This window comes from Pezoporus wallicus, unplaced genomic scaffold, assembly GCF_028554395.1.
Source record: "Pezoporus wallicus isolate ANWC-B61680 ecotype Strahan unplaced genomic scaffold, APGP_CSIRO_Pwel_v1 contig_6732, whole genome shotgun sequence".
NCBI classification, from domain to species: Eukaryota; Metazoa; Chordata; class Aves; order Psittaciformes; family Psittacidae; genus Pezoporus; species Pezoporus wallicus.
In genome coordinates, this window is record NW_026638638.1 from 3257506 (window position 1) to 3271867 (window position 14362).

General features: G+C 36.0%; 1 protein-coding gene across 3 annotated transcripts in view; it reads left to right on the forward strand.

The window, feature by feature from the left end:
- The window catches only part of CCDC141 (coiled-coil domain containing 141), a 92190-nt gene that overhangs the window by 76382 nt on the left and 1446 nt on the right, over positions 1–14362 (forward strand). Inside the window, exons 26-30 of one of the 3 annotated variants that reach the window (XM_057411698.1) lie at positions 3041–3191; positions 3732–3927; positions 5521–5693; positions 13890–14044; positions 14143–14272. In XM_057411698.1, coding sequence (XP_057267681.1) covers positions 3041–3191; positions 3732–3927; positions 5521–5693; positions 13890–14044; positions 14143–14272 — 805 coding nt within the window. The remainder of the gene's footprint in view (positions 1–3040; positions 3192–3731; positions 3928–5520; positions 5694–13889; positions 14045–14142; positions 14273–14362) is intronic. The other 2 variants (XM_057411699.1, XM_057411700.1) reach the window with 2 other exon arrangements.

Below are 14362 nucleotides of genomic sequence, written 5' to 3' on the forward strand. Positions count from 1 at the left end.
TTTGGTTTTTTTGCTTGTTTTTGTTTTTTTTTTTGTTTGTTTGTTTTTCCTCTGTTTCTTAAAAGGCTCTCTGTACTGATGGGAATTTTCTTGGTTTTTGGTCTTCAGGCATCCCTTAAAATGGGTGTTATCAATGTAGTCTTGGTCCATCCAATCCACATATTTATTTTACCAATTTTTTTGTTGGTCCTATTGCCACAGTACTATTAATGGAGATGTCCTCTTTTTCACTACTTGTCCTTCCAGTGTGAATAACAGGAAAGCAGTCATGGTAAAAAGATGGTGTAACACAACCACAGCTGTCAGTTCAGTATGACATCATGTCATAGATAACTGTGGGTTGGAAGTAGATGAACTTAAGGTCCTCCCCAGCCCTAACCATTGTATGATTCTAATATGCTGTACTGTTGGTAAGACACTATACATTAAATAAATAACAGAACTTAGTTTTGCCATTGACTAGGAGCCCAGATTTCAGTCAAAATTTTGTGACTGTGACCCTCAAGAGAATTTCCTCACCCAGCAGATGTCCATAGCCCTATTTTCTATTTTACTGGTCACAGTTTTGTCAGTCCTCATCAGACTGTGCCTCAGCTGCCAAGGGGAGAAGTCAAGGGTATGCGAAACAGCAAATAGCAGATGTGAAGTATGATGCCTCCACCCTTTTCATCACTCCATACTTCACTTGCAGAAGTAGCAGCTTCACCTCACTAGAGCTTTTCTGTCTTCCATTTCCATCCTTTACACAGAAAGACCTGGCCCATATTCAACTCCTTGTCTAATAGGCACCAATCTCTAATTTTGCCTATGCTTCTGCAAGCTAATTTTGCAGCACTAATTTGCTTCAGAAAAAAATATCACCTGAAACTGGCCTGGACCTTCTCATGACACAGTTATCCTCATGCTATTTGGATCACAGGTGGCACACGAGGGTTGAAGGTCCTCATGCTGCTATAGCCTGTCTGACAGTTTGCTCACTCACTGTCCCCACGTCGTTATTTTCCTTGGCATTTTCCTCAGGGTAATTTTCTAGCAATTTCTGAAATAAATTTGTTCAGTTCTGTGACCTCATTAGACAGCATATTCCTGCACTAAGATGCCAGATTAGTCATTGGAAGATTCCTACAATGTCATGGCTTTCCTGTAGTTATTCAAATATATGCCACTGTGTGTACATGTACGTAGACTCCTTAATAGACAGAATAAAGCTGGATCATTGATTTCATTCAGACAGTTGACACTGGCTATTCAGAACCTATATTTTTTAAATAGACCTGCTCAGAATTTAATATTATAAAGAATTTTTCAATTTCTTAATGTTTAATCAGATTTGGTTTATTCTATTTGTTACTGCAAGTCAGACACAAACAGCCAGATTTTGCTACTGAAATGCCTATTAAAGCTTCATTTAAGAAAGACTTGCAAATTTGGTTAGGCTTAAATCTGGGAGAGCTTTTTAGAACAGTGCTGATAAGGTTGAAAGAGCTGGGTGACAATGAAATTTGCAAACCCTAGAAAAATATATTGTATGTGTGTGTATTGGAATTAATAGCTAAAAATAACAATTTCTTAGGAATAGTTTAAATTGGAGCACCAATTAAGAAATTGAATATGTGCAGAAGGAAGAAGTAACTCAGTCTTTATTGTTTTCTGAGTAGTTGGAAAGGGGAAAAATGACATATTTCACCAAATTTGAAAGTTGATTATAATTTTTCATGTTAATGTCCATGATATATTCATATTGAAAGATACTTTGGAGGTCAGAATTCATCAGGGGATGCTTGTTGAAAACACTTTTAATAGTAAAACTTCATCTTACAAATAAATTGAATTCCTTGGTAAAATAGGTGCAATAAAATCTCAAATCTCTTCCAGCCATTCATTCATGGATCTGGCATGAATCACATGGCTTTGAAATAACAAATGTATTAACTTGGAAAAATATCTGTATTAAACCATATCTATAGGACCAGGGCACTACTTTTTTTTTTTAATTTTGTGCATGATTATTAGAGTATATTTAAAGCAATAAACCAAAAAGAAAGGTGAAACACATGTGCCACTGCACTGTCATGATGGATACTGCCAAGGAGACCTGGTTTGGAAAGCAGTGATATCCAGTGTATCACCCAACTGATTTGAGCAAACAGTTTATAGGTGATAGAAACATTGTTTAGCAGATTACATATTTTTGTATAGAATTTAATAATGAGAGAATAGCATAAGAAAACATTATGAACACCTTTGCTGAAAGCCCTGGCACAAATAAAATTGACTTAAATATATGAGTACATACTTATATAAAAATTAAGAGGCAGAGAAGTAATTAATATATCAGATAATGTCTTCGATGCTTTACAGTTAAAAAATTAATGTACTCATGCACACATCCAGTTCTTTTTGAAACATGGTGAGAGGAATTTTTTTCTATTTTGGATCCAAGATAATATAAACTAATTTTAGCATTGTTTCCTGTTAATCTTTGGACAATATCTTGAAACAACTGGCAGAAAATGAGGAAAATGTAAAATGCTTGAAAGATATTTGTATAATTCTGTAAGTCTTGAACATGACTGGTGACTCTCAAACAAAGTCCAGTATCTTGGCTGTTAATATATTCTTATTACTACGTAATGGTTTCTCATTTAGATGAGAATTAGGCCACCTCTTCTCCACCTTCCCCTTGCAAATGCTCTTATAAACAGCACCTACAGGTAAGCCACAGGTTGTCCTTTGTAGAAAGAGGGACTTTCTCTTTTATTGATACTGTTGTAATCAATGCAGATATATATTTATAGTATCTGCTAAAGTATATCTGAACAGTTTGAATTCAAGTTAGCAAAATTTTCTGATGAATTATGATTTTCCACATATTTCCTTCTGCTTCTCAGAATGCTTTAAGCTTAATTAGAAGAAATATTTCAAATAATTTGCTAGCTGCTGCACGAAAAGGGAATTCATAGAATGATAACTCATTCTCTGTTGTTTGTTTTTTTTTTTCCCCTTCTTGCCTTTCTCTACTTTCCCATCCTAATTTAAGGACAGGAATAAATTGGCTGATATTCTAATTATCTGTCCAGCTGGCGAGGATCTTGTTTCACAGGATACAGTGCTGTCATCTTCAGCCAAAGAGGATAGTTTACAGACTGCATTCCTGGCAGAAGAAATACCCTCCGGAGATGAATATGAGTGTATATCACCTGATGATATCTCTTTGCCACCGCTTTCTGAGACACCAGAATCCAACCTCTTACATTCTGAAACAGAGCTAGAAGAGCAGTGCTGTTGTAGTTCTCATAATTTGCATGTCGATTCCTATAGCTTGCAAATGCAGAAAAATGCTAGTATTAAAAAAGTGATGGAAGCCTCTGATATCTTAACAAATTCTGCTTATGCTGATGCTACAGATAATAAAATAGAAAGCCCGTCAGATCACTTTGAGAAGTTTTGTACCTCTTCAACAGATTCTGGCCTAAAAGACAGAGCAGTATCTCCTTTGACTTGTAGCTTATAAGGAATATCTGAAGCCAGCACTGCTTCCTGCACTATAAATGCCAAACCAGTATACAGCATGACGAATGAAGTGTGCAAAACACATTTGCAACACCTTGAGCTTCATAAAAGCATGGCAGAAACACAAGAACAATTGCATGACTTGAATAACTGTACTAAAACCCAGGACAGGGTGCATGCTTTGCCTGATATATTCTCAGGTTCCATGTTTCAACCAGACACCACCAGAAGCTGCCAGAGGCAGATGGCCACCCGAGAAGAGATTAAAAGTTCATCAGAAAAGAACAGCATGGCCAGCCTAACTGGACAGGCGCCTAGCTTCTCCCGGCTTCTGTCTAACAAAACTGTCACGGAAGGTTCTCCAGTAACTTTGGAAGTAGAAGTAACGGGATTCCCAGAGCCTACACTGACATGGTGGGTAGCTTATAATAAGTAGTAGTAAACATACCTATTACCAAGACACCATGAACCACTTATACTGAAATTAATTATTATATAGACTAGAAGAAATGGCTTGTGTACTTTCTACTCCACACTTTTGCATGATTCCCACCTTCAAAATTGCCTTTGACAATTAACCTACTTGAAATAACCTCTCTGTACTTCATTTTATGAATAATGACAACATCAACCTACTGCAAGCATTCCCAATGTTCTTTTCAAGCAAATACATCATACAGTTTTTATATTCTGGAATATGACATTCCTCTTTTTCAATAATTTCTTAAAATAAATGCACACTCCAGATTTACCATAAGTAAATTCACCTGCATTTTACTCATGATATATGACGTTTGGTATGATATATGGATGGACACATACACATGCATGTATGCTGTATATAGCCAGTACATATACAAACAGACCCACATTTACACATATGTAAGACTAAGTTGTTAAAAACTGGAGAAAGATTACAGGTTAAAAAACCTGACCAAACCTAAATGTCTACACTGAGAACCAGTTTTATATTATATATTTGTGTGCACACCCTATCTCTCTCTGAATTGCTGTATGTCTAACTAGGATACTTTATACTGCATTTGTGAGAAATACAGATGATGCAATATAAACATATTTTAAGATTACTTTTCAGAAATTCCCTGCCAAAGGAACAGGGACAGAAAGAGGGACAGCTTGCTTCAATTTTAATCAGAAGAAATAATTAATTTAGCTAAAAATATATCCAGTGTTGATATACGGTCTTTTAAAAATGATATTCCACAAAAACATTCTGCAAATTAGAAATTTATGAAAACAGAAAAAAGGGGGGTTTTTTAATTAAAAATTCACCAATACCATGTATTTTGTCCTGTTGTAGATGTTTTATTGAACATACATGTAGAAAAGTACTTCTGTGTTTGTGTTAGGTTAAACGTAGTTTGTGCTGAAACATCATGAGGCAAGAAGAGCTAGAATTTTCTCTTACATCCACTGTATAAATCAGGAATAAATGCCAATACATGGTGACAGATCTTCAAGTGTTAGACTATGACACTGGTTCTATGGAATAATTTCTAATGAGTTGCTCTGTTCTGTTTGATGATGTGAACAAAGTAAATGTTAAGTAGCCTGGGGTGGAGGAACAGGTCGTTGGCTGTTCTTTATACTGAAGACACATGTTCAGAAAGGTTGTACATGCTTATGCATCTTAAGAGCCTATTCATGAGCTGAATGTGGATGAATCAAAACGTTACTAGCAAAAATATTTCAGCACCAAACTGAGGGCCCAAGACTTCATGCTATTTTCTCCAATACTGTAGAGAGATAATTATGACTTGTCCATTTATAACCACATTTTCTAGTAATAAGAATGTATAATCCAGCAATTTGAATTATTTAAATATTTATCCACATTTACATATGAGTTCAAAACTGAGGAATGAGAGCACAACAGTGAGCTCTGTCCTTTGCTGTCAGTGTAGAGGTAAAGAGGTTTTCTGAATTTGAGTTCTACTTGGAATACAGCAATAAAAATCTGACTTGAAAACTGACTCTCTGCTTCAGGTACAAGAAGGGCCAGAAACTGACTGCAGATGAACACTTAAAGCTTTTGCAAAAGGAGACAAAACATACTTTGTTCATTCAGAAGGTGTGTGATAAAGATGCTGGCCTTTATGTTGTTCGGGCTAAAAATTTGAACGGCACTATCTCTTCAAGTGCCATTCTCCACGTGAAAGGTAACAGGCCACCTATTATAAGAATAAACTGGATAATGCTGTGTGTCATCTATATTAGCATAACACTAATGTACTGGCTATTCACAAAATAAGTACAGTATTGACTGCACTGGATTTAGTTCTCACATGCTAAGTCAGTGTTAAATTTATTTTCTTACACTGCATCTTTCACAGTCTGTATCAAACCACTTCTGTGTCACACTCAATATATTGTTTCTTTAATACCAGTATTATGTGCTTATTTTCCTTTCTCCTAGTGACGTTGAGATAAAAATTTATTCTAGAATCTGAGGCAGAACTTTACTTTCTAAAAATGTAGACATTGCAAAGTGTTGAAAACAGTTTTAATGGTTATAGCTATTAAATGTCAAGATACGCCTAGATAAAGTGCTCAAATCAGCTCATATTTTATGGTATGCCTTTTTTTCAAGGTGGTGTGGAAGGTGTTGAACTGTTTTTTAAACATCAAATGTATTATTTATTTCCAGCTACATTTTTCTCATACACTGTTTTCTAAAAAATAGTATTTGTAGGATAATACTTCTTAGTACTAAAATCTTACCATTCACTGATGCACTGGGGTAGATCAGATTTAAATCTGTCTCAGCCCAGCATTTACTCCATAAACGAAAGTTTTGGTAGTTCCAATGGAGTTGTGATTTTCTGCACAGATTTGTCCCAGGATCATCAGGATTTGTATAAGTGAATCATCAGGCAACTAGCAGACAGTAGATCAGAACTCCCTAATGCTTACAAAATGACATATTCTAGCATACCAATCTGCTCAAGTAGGTGCTTGAAATGCTTTCTCTGCCTTCTTATAAAATTAAATATATAAATATTTCTAATAATCCACTATTTTATGAGACAAGAAATATAATAGTTTATAAAGTGACCATTTTTGCATGCTTAAAGTTTTTAACACATTGATTTCAAGCAGAATAAACAAATTGGAGAAATACTCAAAAGTGTATTCACACACAGATAATTATTTTTTTATTTTATTTCAACCAAATGGAATTCTATGACTTCATAGCAGTAAATCCAAACCAGGTGAACTTTGTTGACCTGCATATTGCATTTCATTCTTGATAAGGACAACCACAAGTGTTATTTTTTATATAAGTAGTAATTTGTTAAGATATTTCATAATGCTGTAACTGTGCCACTGGAAGATTTCTTATAGAAATCCTCAAATGTAACTTCATTTTTTAGCTCCAGTACTTGTAGAGGTACTGTAAAAACAGTTGATAAACAGCTACATAATTTTTCCTGCATCTTTGATTTGCAGCTTTCATATTACAACTGTGCTGGCATGGGGAATTTATAGAGAAGAAATGTTTACTTTGTCTTGTAGAATTTACCAAGATAAAGTAAGCCTTTTACTGTGTGGCATGCTATGAGCAGAATATGTATGTTATAAATTGCCAAGGGTCAGTGAGATTGGAGACTGACATTTAGATATTTGGCCCAGTGACTGTATCTTTATTAAAATTCCTGTTACTTTGAAACAGGAGAAGTTCTCAAGGGAATATAACCTCACAGCAATACGAGAGGGAGCAGGAGGGAGGACGTGGGGAGCAGATGGGGGAACAAACTAACTTCCAACTAAAGTTGGTATTACCCTTAATGAACAACCTTCCAAGTGTAGTCATGTCCCAAAAATGTTGATTCATAAGAATTTTCTCAGGTATAGTATCACCTATTTTCCTAAAGTGTACTTTCCATTTCACAATAAAGCTTATTTTAATAATTAATACAATTTTGAATGTTTCAATTTTCACAAAAGTAATATTCAGTTTAGTGGTTTTGCGCCCTTTTGTCTTTATGAGTTGCTATTATAAACATACAGCAAAGAAATGGCATAAGTAGTACATTAAGCAATACTGTGGTAAGAACAAACCAAAATGCCTCTACTACATGCTGTAAGGTTTTGCCTGCTGCAGAGCTGCCAGTGCTTGATAACTTTATCCTGCTCATAACATTAATTTTCTATTTGAAAATGAATCTTCTAGGTGATAGCTGCCCTTCAATCCTCTGTTTTTTACAGGGAGTTGCCATAGTTCAAAAATTAAAACTAATGATGGATTTTTTTGACATGTTCTAAGTAACTTTATATAATACTTGGGTCACTTTTTCAGGCATTTTTGCCTTAAGTATTGAGGCTAAGTATATACACATGGAAAAAGCAGGAGTGGAATCAGATGTTCTCTTTAATCTTCTGACTTGTGTCTGCCAGAATCAGCCCTTTAATTTAAGCATAAGGCTTGTGACAGAGTCATTGTAGCTCTACTAATGCTGGGCCCAGAACTACGTCTTTGTTCTAACCTGTGGATCCTTCATTTTGAAAACTATGGAAAGTTCAGTGCTAGAATCATTGTTCTGTCTCTTTCTTTTGTGGCCAGTGTGAGAGTTCAGACATATGCATTTGAATTTTTTAGTTGTAGGAGAGCCATTTACTGAGCAAAACAACACTGCAAGGTGAGTCTTTGTCCTTCAGAAAGCAAGGCTAGATCTAGGTTTTCAGCCCTGCTTGGAAAAAATTGTACCAAATTCATTTGTAGTTCTATTAAAGCAGGAGAAAAAGATGTGAACTTTTCATCATCTCATAGAGCAGGAATTGGGGTAGCTTGGGGCTAGACTTGTACCTGGATCTGATTGCTTGCTGGCACATACAAAAAAGACTGTTCACTATTTATGACGATCAGCTATATGAGTTTAAAAGACAACAGACACAGAACTACTGGACAAGAAGACAGAGATTACGGGAGCAGATTCTTTCCCCTTCCTTGTAACACTTCCTAATGTACATGCAGGTATCTAGGGAAATACAAGGGATCGGGGATGCAGACCTTCTCCCTCATACACATTTGCATTAATTATGTTTGATAACTGTATTTAAAAGGCTTTCGATCAAGTAGGAGAGACCCCAGTTACTTGCTTTACTTGAGATTTGACAGCCAGAATACAAGGCTAGTTAACAAAATTGTGTGAGAGTAACTGACACAGCTTTGAATCCAAGTGGGATTTGCTCTGTCTTTTAATATTATTTAGAAGTTAGCCAGGGATCTAGTCTTTTATTGGCATTTGGCTTACGCACCCATTTCCAAAGATAACAAGGAGAACCCTCATCTTTCCCAAGGAGGGGATGAGTTAAAGAGAAGCCTTGGAAAGGGAGTAAATATTATTCCAACATTTACAGATCTGTGTTGTGTATGCCTTTGAACAAGCATATTTTGCCTTTAGTAAATTTTTGAGTACATATCATGCTGCAGGTGTCTCATGCAGTATACTTCTGATTTGCTCCCTTGGCAAAACACATTTAAAATCAATACCATGCTGATTTTTTTTCTTCTGAATTATGGTTTAAATAGTTCATTAAATGATGCTTGTTGCTAAAGTTTGCATTTTCCTTATCTATTTTTCTCTTTTTTCATCCTATTTTGAAAGTGTTATTGGTAGTTCATGTACTGAGCAAGACATAAAAGTAGCTTTTCCACATGGAGTTTTTCAAAGCATAGCTATTTGAGACTTGATTTGGGATTATATGCTCCAGGAAGGCTTTACAGATGAGTAAAATATATTGACACAATGCCCCTGTAACTGTTCACTGCTATGATGTGGCTGGATAAGAATATTTTTAAGCTATTTATATCTAGAAAATCACTGAAGCAAATCTGCTCTCTACCCATGAAAGTACAAAAGCAGCATGTTAGTGAAATGCCAAAATTTATGAGTTTACCACTAGTTTTCCAGCTAGAACCGTAAATGCCTGCTGTAACTGACAAATCAGGTAGTTCATGTTTAAACAGAGCCTCACAGAAAAAAGATATCAAGGGTGATCTTGTCTCCAACTATGCTAAGACAAAACAGAACAATTCCACCTGGGAAGGGTGGATTTATGTAGAGTTCTTTGTACACTGTGATTAAAATTATGTGGGTCTAAAGCTTATATGGAAGATTCTAATAGACTACCTGCCACCCAGGTAAGCCAGCTGTCTGCTTATGATCTGCTCCTGTGTCAAAGCATCCACTTCCATTTTTACTTAAACGTGTTATCTCTGAAAAACAAGCTTTCTACTACTGGATTAAATTCTGGAATTAAGTTTATATAAAAAATGTTAACCAAGATCTTTCAAGTTTGATTTCTAAGAAGAAACTGAGATGCAAATGAATCCAACTTTAAAACCTAAGTACAATTATTTTCAGGAGTACACACAAGTATGGCATTCATGCTATTGCTGTATAGCAAACACTGTGAAATAATAAAAGGTCAAAACAAACACATCATTTCTGAGAATGTTTGCATTTTTTGCATAGTCAGATATTACTATTATTAAATGCAAAAAGGTATAAGGCCAGAAATTGCCTTAAGGTATCTGCAGATCTTAGTAAATCATCAAAATTTGAACATTTCTGTGAATTTTAGGTTAACAAAACTCGATTTTATGAGCATAGTATTGCATCTACTTTAAACCAGGAATAGTTTTAAATGCACAGTTTTAATGGGCATGTGGATACTAACCACATTTTTAATTGCTGGAAGAAAGAAGACCTAAAAAAGAGAGAGAGATTAGAGGTATCAAATACACAGCAGGATCCTGAAAGTCTCTTGTTTTTGATGTTTCCTTTGTAAACAAAGGTGTAATCAGTGTTGATTACTGCTGTGTTGGCAGTCTGGGTTTAAATACTGTTTGTTTAAGGACTCTGATGCATGTCCAAAAAATGTTGCTGGAAAATTCCTGCTGATTTCTGTTCAGATAATGTTAAAAAAAAAAAAAAAGTGACTGACAGTGATGTCTCATGGTACACTAATGTTTCTCTAAAAGAAAACCACACTCACTCTGTTTCAGACTGAATTTAAGTGTAATGCTCCCCCTTCCCCTCTCTCTACCTTTTCTTTTATAGTTCTTGTTATACATGCAGCACTTCCTCCTTCTTTTAATTGTGCTGTGGTGTTGCTGGTTGGTATTGTTCTATTTCTACAACTTGTTTTATAATGCTGGGCTTCCCTCACAGTCACAGTTTTGAGCCTATAGTTACTTCAAGATGCCAAAATGTTTACATATTCCAATTGCTCTCCTAAAAAGCAGATGTAAATCTCATTCTGTCTAGCCTTACAACAAAACTATATACTTAAAGTTTATTACTAACCTCGTTTCCTCCTTCCCCATATGCAGACACCCATTAAGAAGGTAAATGGTGGCTGAGATTGCCTGACAAGATGTGGGTTTGTGTGTAGGGGTATTTAGAGTGTGCATAAGTCTAAGGGGGAAGGGATTCAATATTTTCATTTTTCAAAAGCAGAAGCCTTTCTGAGAGTCTAGGTGTCAGTCAGTAGGCAAAGGGAGGATGAGGCATTCCCCTGATTGGATTTGGATCTGGATCAGATGTGGCTGGAGCTGCAGTGGAGAAGGTGACTTACTCTCAAATCACTTGTAAGGTATGCCTGTTTCTGGACCTTTCTCTGGAGATTTTGCTGGAGATTTAAGCTAGAAATTTCTATGTGTGTATATCTTTTGTGGCTCAGAGGAGGTGTATCTTTAAAAACTACTGCTCAGACTTCCTTTAATGATCCTACGGAATGGTATTCAATGAGAGTGGAGCTCTGGATTAGGGATCACTTGGGTCATGAGACCCACTTGGTGTTCCTTAATAAAACTCTTTCTGATTGCATTAGGAGCTTGACTGAGACAAAATCTCTAAACAATAAAGTTTTAATTTAGTATAATACTGAGTGAATCCAAAGTCACTGAGCAGCATAGTGAGAATCATGACATCAAAGATAGGGGAAAGCTTGCTAATACCACATATCAAAACATCAGAGATTGGAAGTTACATGCCCAGAGTAAATAGATTAAGAATAAGTGTGAAGCAAAGAAACGAAAAATGGCTGCTGAAAAGAGTTTGGCTTGACCTGTGTGTGGAGACTCTTGGGACAGGAGTGAAAGCTGTGATAAAGCCAGATGCAGGGGATTTTTCCACCTGCAGTTTTTACATTGCTCCAGACTGCTGACCCAGGACACTAACAAATCTTAGCTTACTTTGACATATCATTATGATATCATGGGAAAACCATTGATGAAATATAACTATGCATTATGTTTTGAAGGTTGCTATCAGAAGATGAACTCTTCATTTTTAGCAGACTTTGTTTCCCTATGGAGCTCTAATCTGCACCTTTTATGAGTTGTAGTAACAATCACTCCATTTTTTCTTTACACATACTTTTCACTTTGCCCTCTAGAAACTGGTCATTTAGGTTTTATAGTCTGCTGACTCACTAATATAAAATCAAGAGGGGGTCTGATCATTGCCACAATTCTACTCAGATTATATGTTTTTGTTTTCTTTTTCTAATGGTAAAAACCATAAAGTCATTCTGGTATGAGATGGAGCCTGACTTCATAAGGTAATAAAATTAATAATGAAATCCAGCCAAAAATATCACAAGAAGTGGCTGATGCCCACTTAATGTTTTCCGCTGGAATACCAGCTAATCATACACAGTGACTTATTGCCAGCTGCCTGCAAAGAGGAGGCAAGGGTATAAGCTTGGTTCTTTTGCTTGAAGTGAAGCTCCAGATCACAAGTTCCTGAGATTCAGATGCATGCAATGCAATGGTGTAGCAGCTTGTGCATGCTAAGTTTAAATAGCTAAGAAATGAGTTTGAGCTGCTGGGACTTGCTAAGAAAACCCTAGGTAAGGAAGATTATGAGAGAGTAAACTCCATATACTCTTGGCCATATACTTTTGTGGCCTCAGTCCTACAGTATATGGGAAGAATGTAAAAATATCTAAGCTTGAAAGCTTACTTGCAATTAAGAGCTCCTAAGCAGTGGATTTAATAATACAGTGGGTAAAGATGTCTGCCGCACCATGCTGACAGTCCCACATTTGTCAAAAATAGCCATGGGCTCAATATACTTGGGTTTAAAAGTTGCTGGGCACCTTAGTCAGATACACTGATTTTTGTTTCACAATGACATCAAGAAAAAACCTTCATCCTAAAACTGGAGTACTGCTGACATGGTTAAGAACAGTTTTAAGCTCTGTTATTTATTGCACATTTCAGTAACTTTTTGTTTCTAACAAGGACAGTGATTACATTGTTAAATATGGACACATGGTGCAATTTATAGTAAAGAAGAACAAGAAGATAATCTTCATATGATAGGAATGTAAGATATAATTTTTTTGTTGTAGTATATGTCTTTGTATGTGCTTCTGTGTGTTAACATCTGCTACTCTGGCTTCCCTTTGTCAAGAATACTTAGCCTGAGTTCTGAGATCGTCTTCTTTTTTTACTGTGGCCCTGGAGGTGGAACCTCAGGTAGTAGTACAGTGATCCAGTAAGTCCAGCTTTACACCTCATTAGGTTACACGTCACATGAAGCAATGCTTTGATTCAGTATAAACTGATGCTCATGACTGAATTTTTTTCAAACGGTTTTGATGAATTAATATGTATTAGCCAAGCCTTTTACTGGCTCAGGTGTCATCTGTCCTCCCACAGTCGGCATGAAACCAGCACAAACTCAATCTCATCTGCTCTGGTTATTGCAATAAAAATGCAATTACTTGCCCTTAATCTGAATCTGGTTTGTACCAGATGATCTCGTAGTACATGGTGTTGGTATTAATGATGGCCAAAATAGTAAACTTGATCAAAGTGGTATGAGGCCACATTCTGGCCTTCATCACTGTTGCAAATGTAGATCAATCTTTCCTTTCCTCCCCATAACTTTTTTCTTTTTTTGACTAGAAGAATAGGGAAAAAAGGTGGAGAGAGAGACTGATGTGTGAGAATGCACTAAATGCAAAAATTTCCTCTCTTAAATATGTGTGGAATATTTACTTTTTCACCTTCACTGAAACACAATAATCCACATAGACTTGCCTACTACTTACACAAAGAACATGATTCTTTAGCATTACCATGGAACTAATATCACTATTCCAATGCATGAAATTCTCAGGTGCTTAATATCCATGTGTTTCAATAAGCATTGTATAGATAAATGATGCCTGCCTACTAACTGTCTTGCAAACAAGTTATGAATTCCAGGCTCTCTTTGTCTTGCAGTGTGTTGAACTTTATAATCAAGAGAATGGATTTTTTTCTTCAGTTGGTCCAACTTTTTTTTTTTAAATCCAGTGGTTAGTTTGGGTTTGGTTCTGTCGTTTTTTTCCAGTGCAAGGGAAACAGCCAAACTTCATACAAAAATTTAGACATACAACTCTGCAAGAAGGAGAAGATTTAATCCTGCATTGCACTATACGTGGAAAGCCCAAACCACATGTCTACTGGACAAAGGATGATATCCAAGTGGTATCCGGAGACATCAGTGTATGTTCTAATGTTCTTGAAATATTTCTTGGGAGAAAGATTATATACTTTGCTTTATGCTACTAATAATCTCCTATGTGCATTCTATTGTTTTACAGATTGAGAAATTAGGAGATACTTATTATCTTTTGAAACGAAATGTAGTCCTTGCTGATACTGGGAAATATATCTGTGTTGCCAGGAATGAAATTGGAAAGGCACACTGCTCTGCTTTCATAACAGTGATAGGTGATTCATCCTGCCAGATGAACACTTTTATGCATGTTATTGCCATATTAAATAAGCACCTTGTTTCCACTAATGTACGTGCTTTGTTTC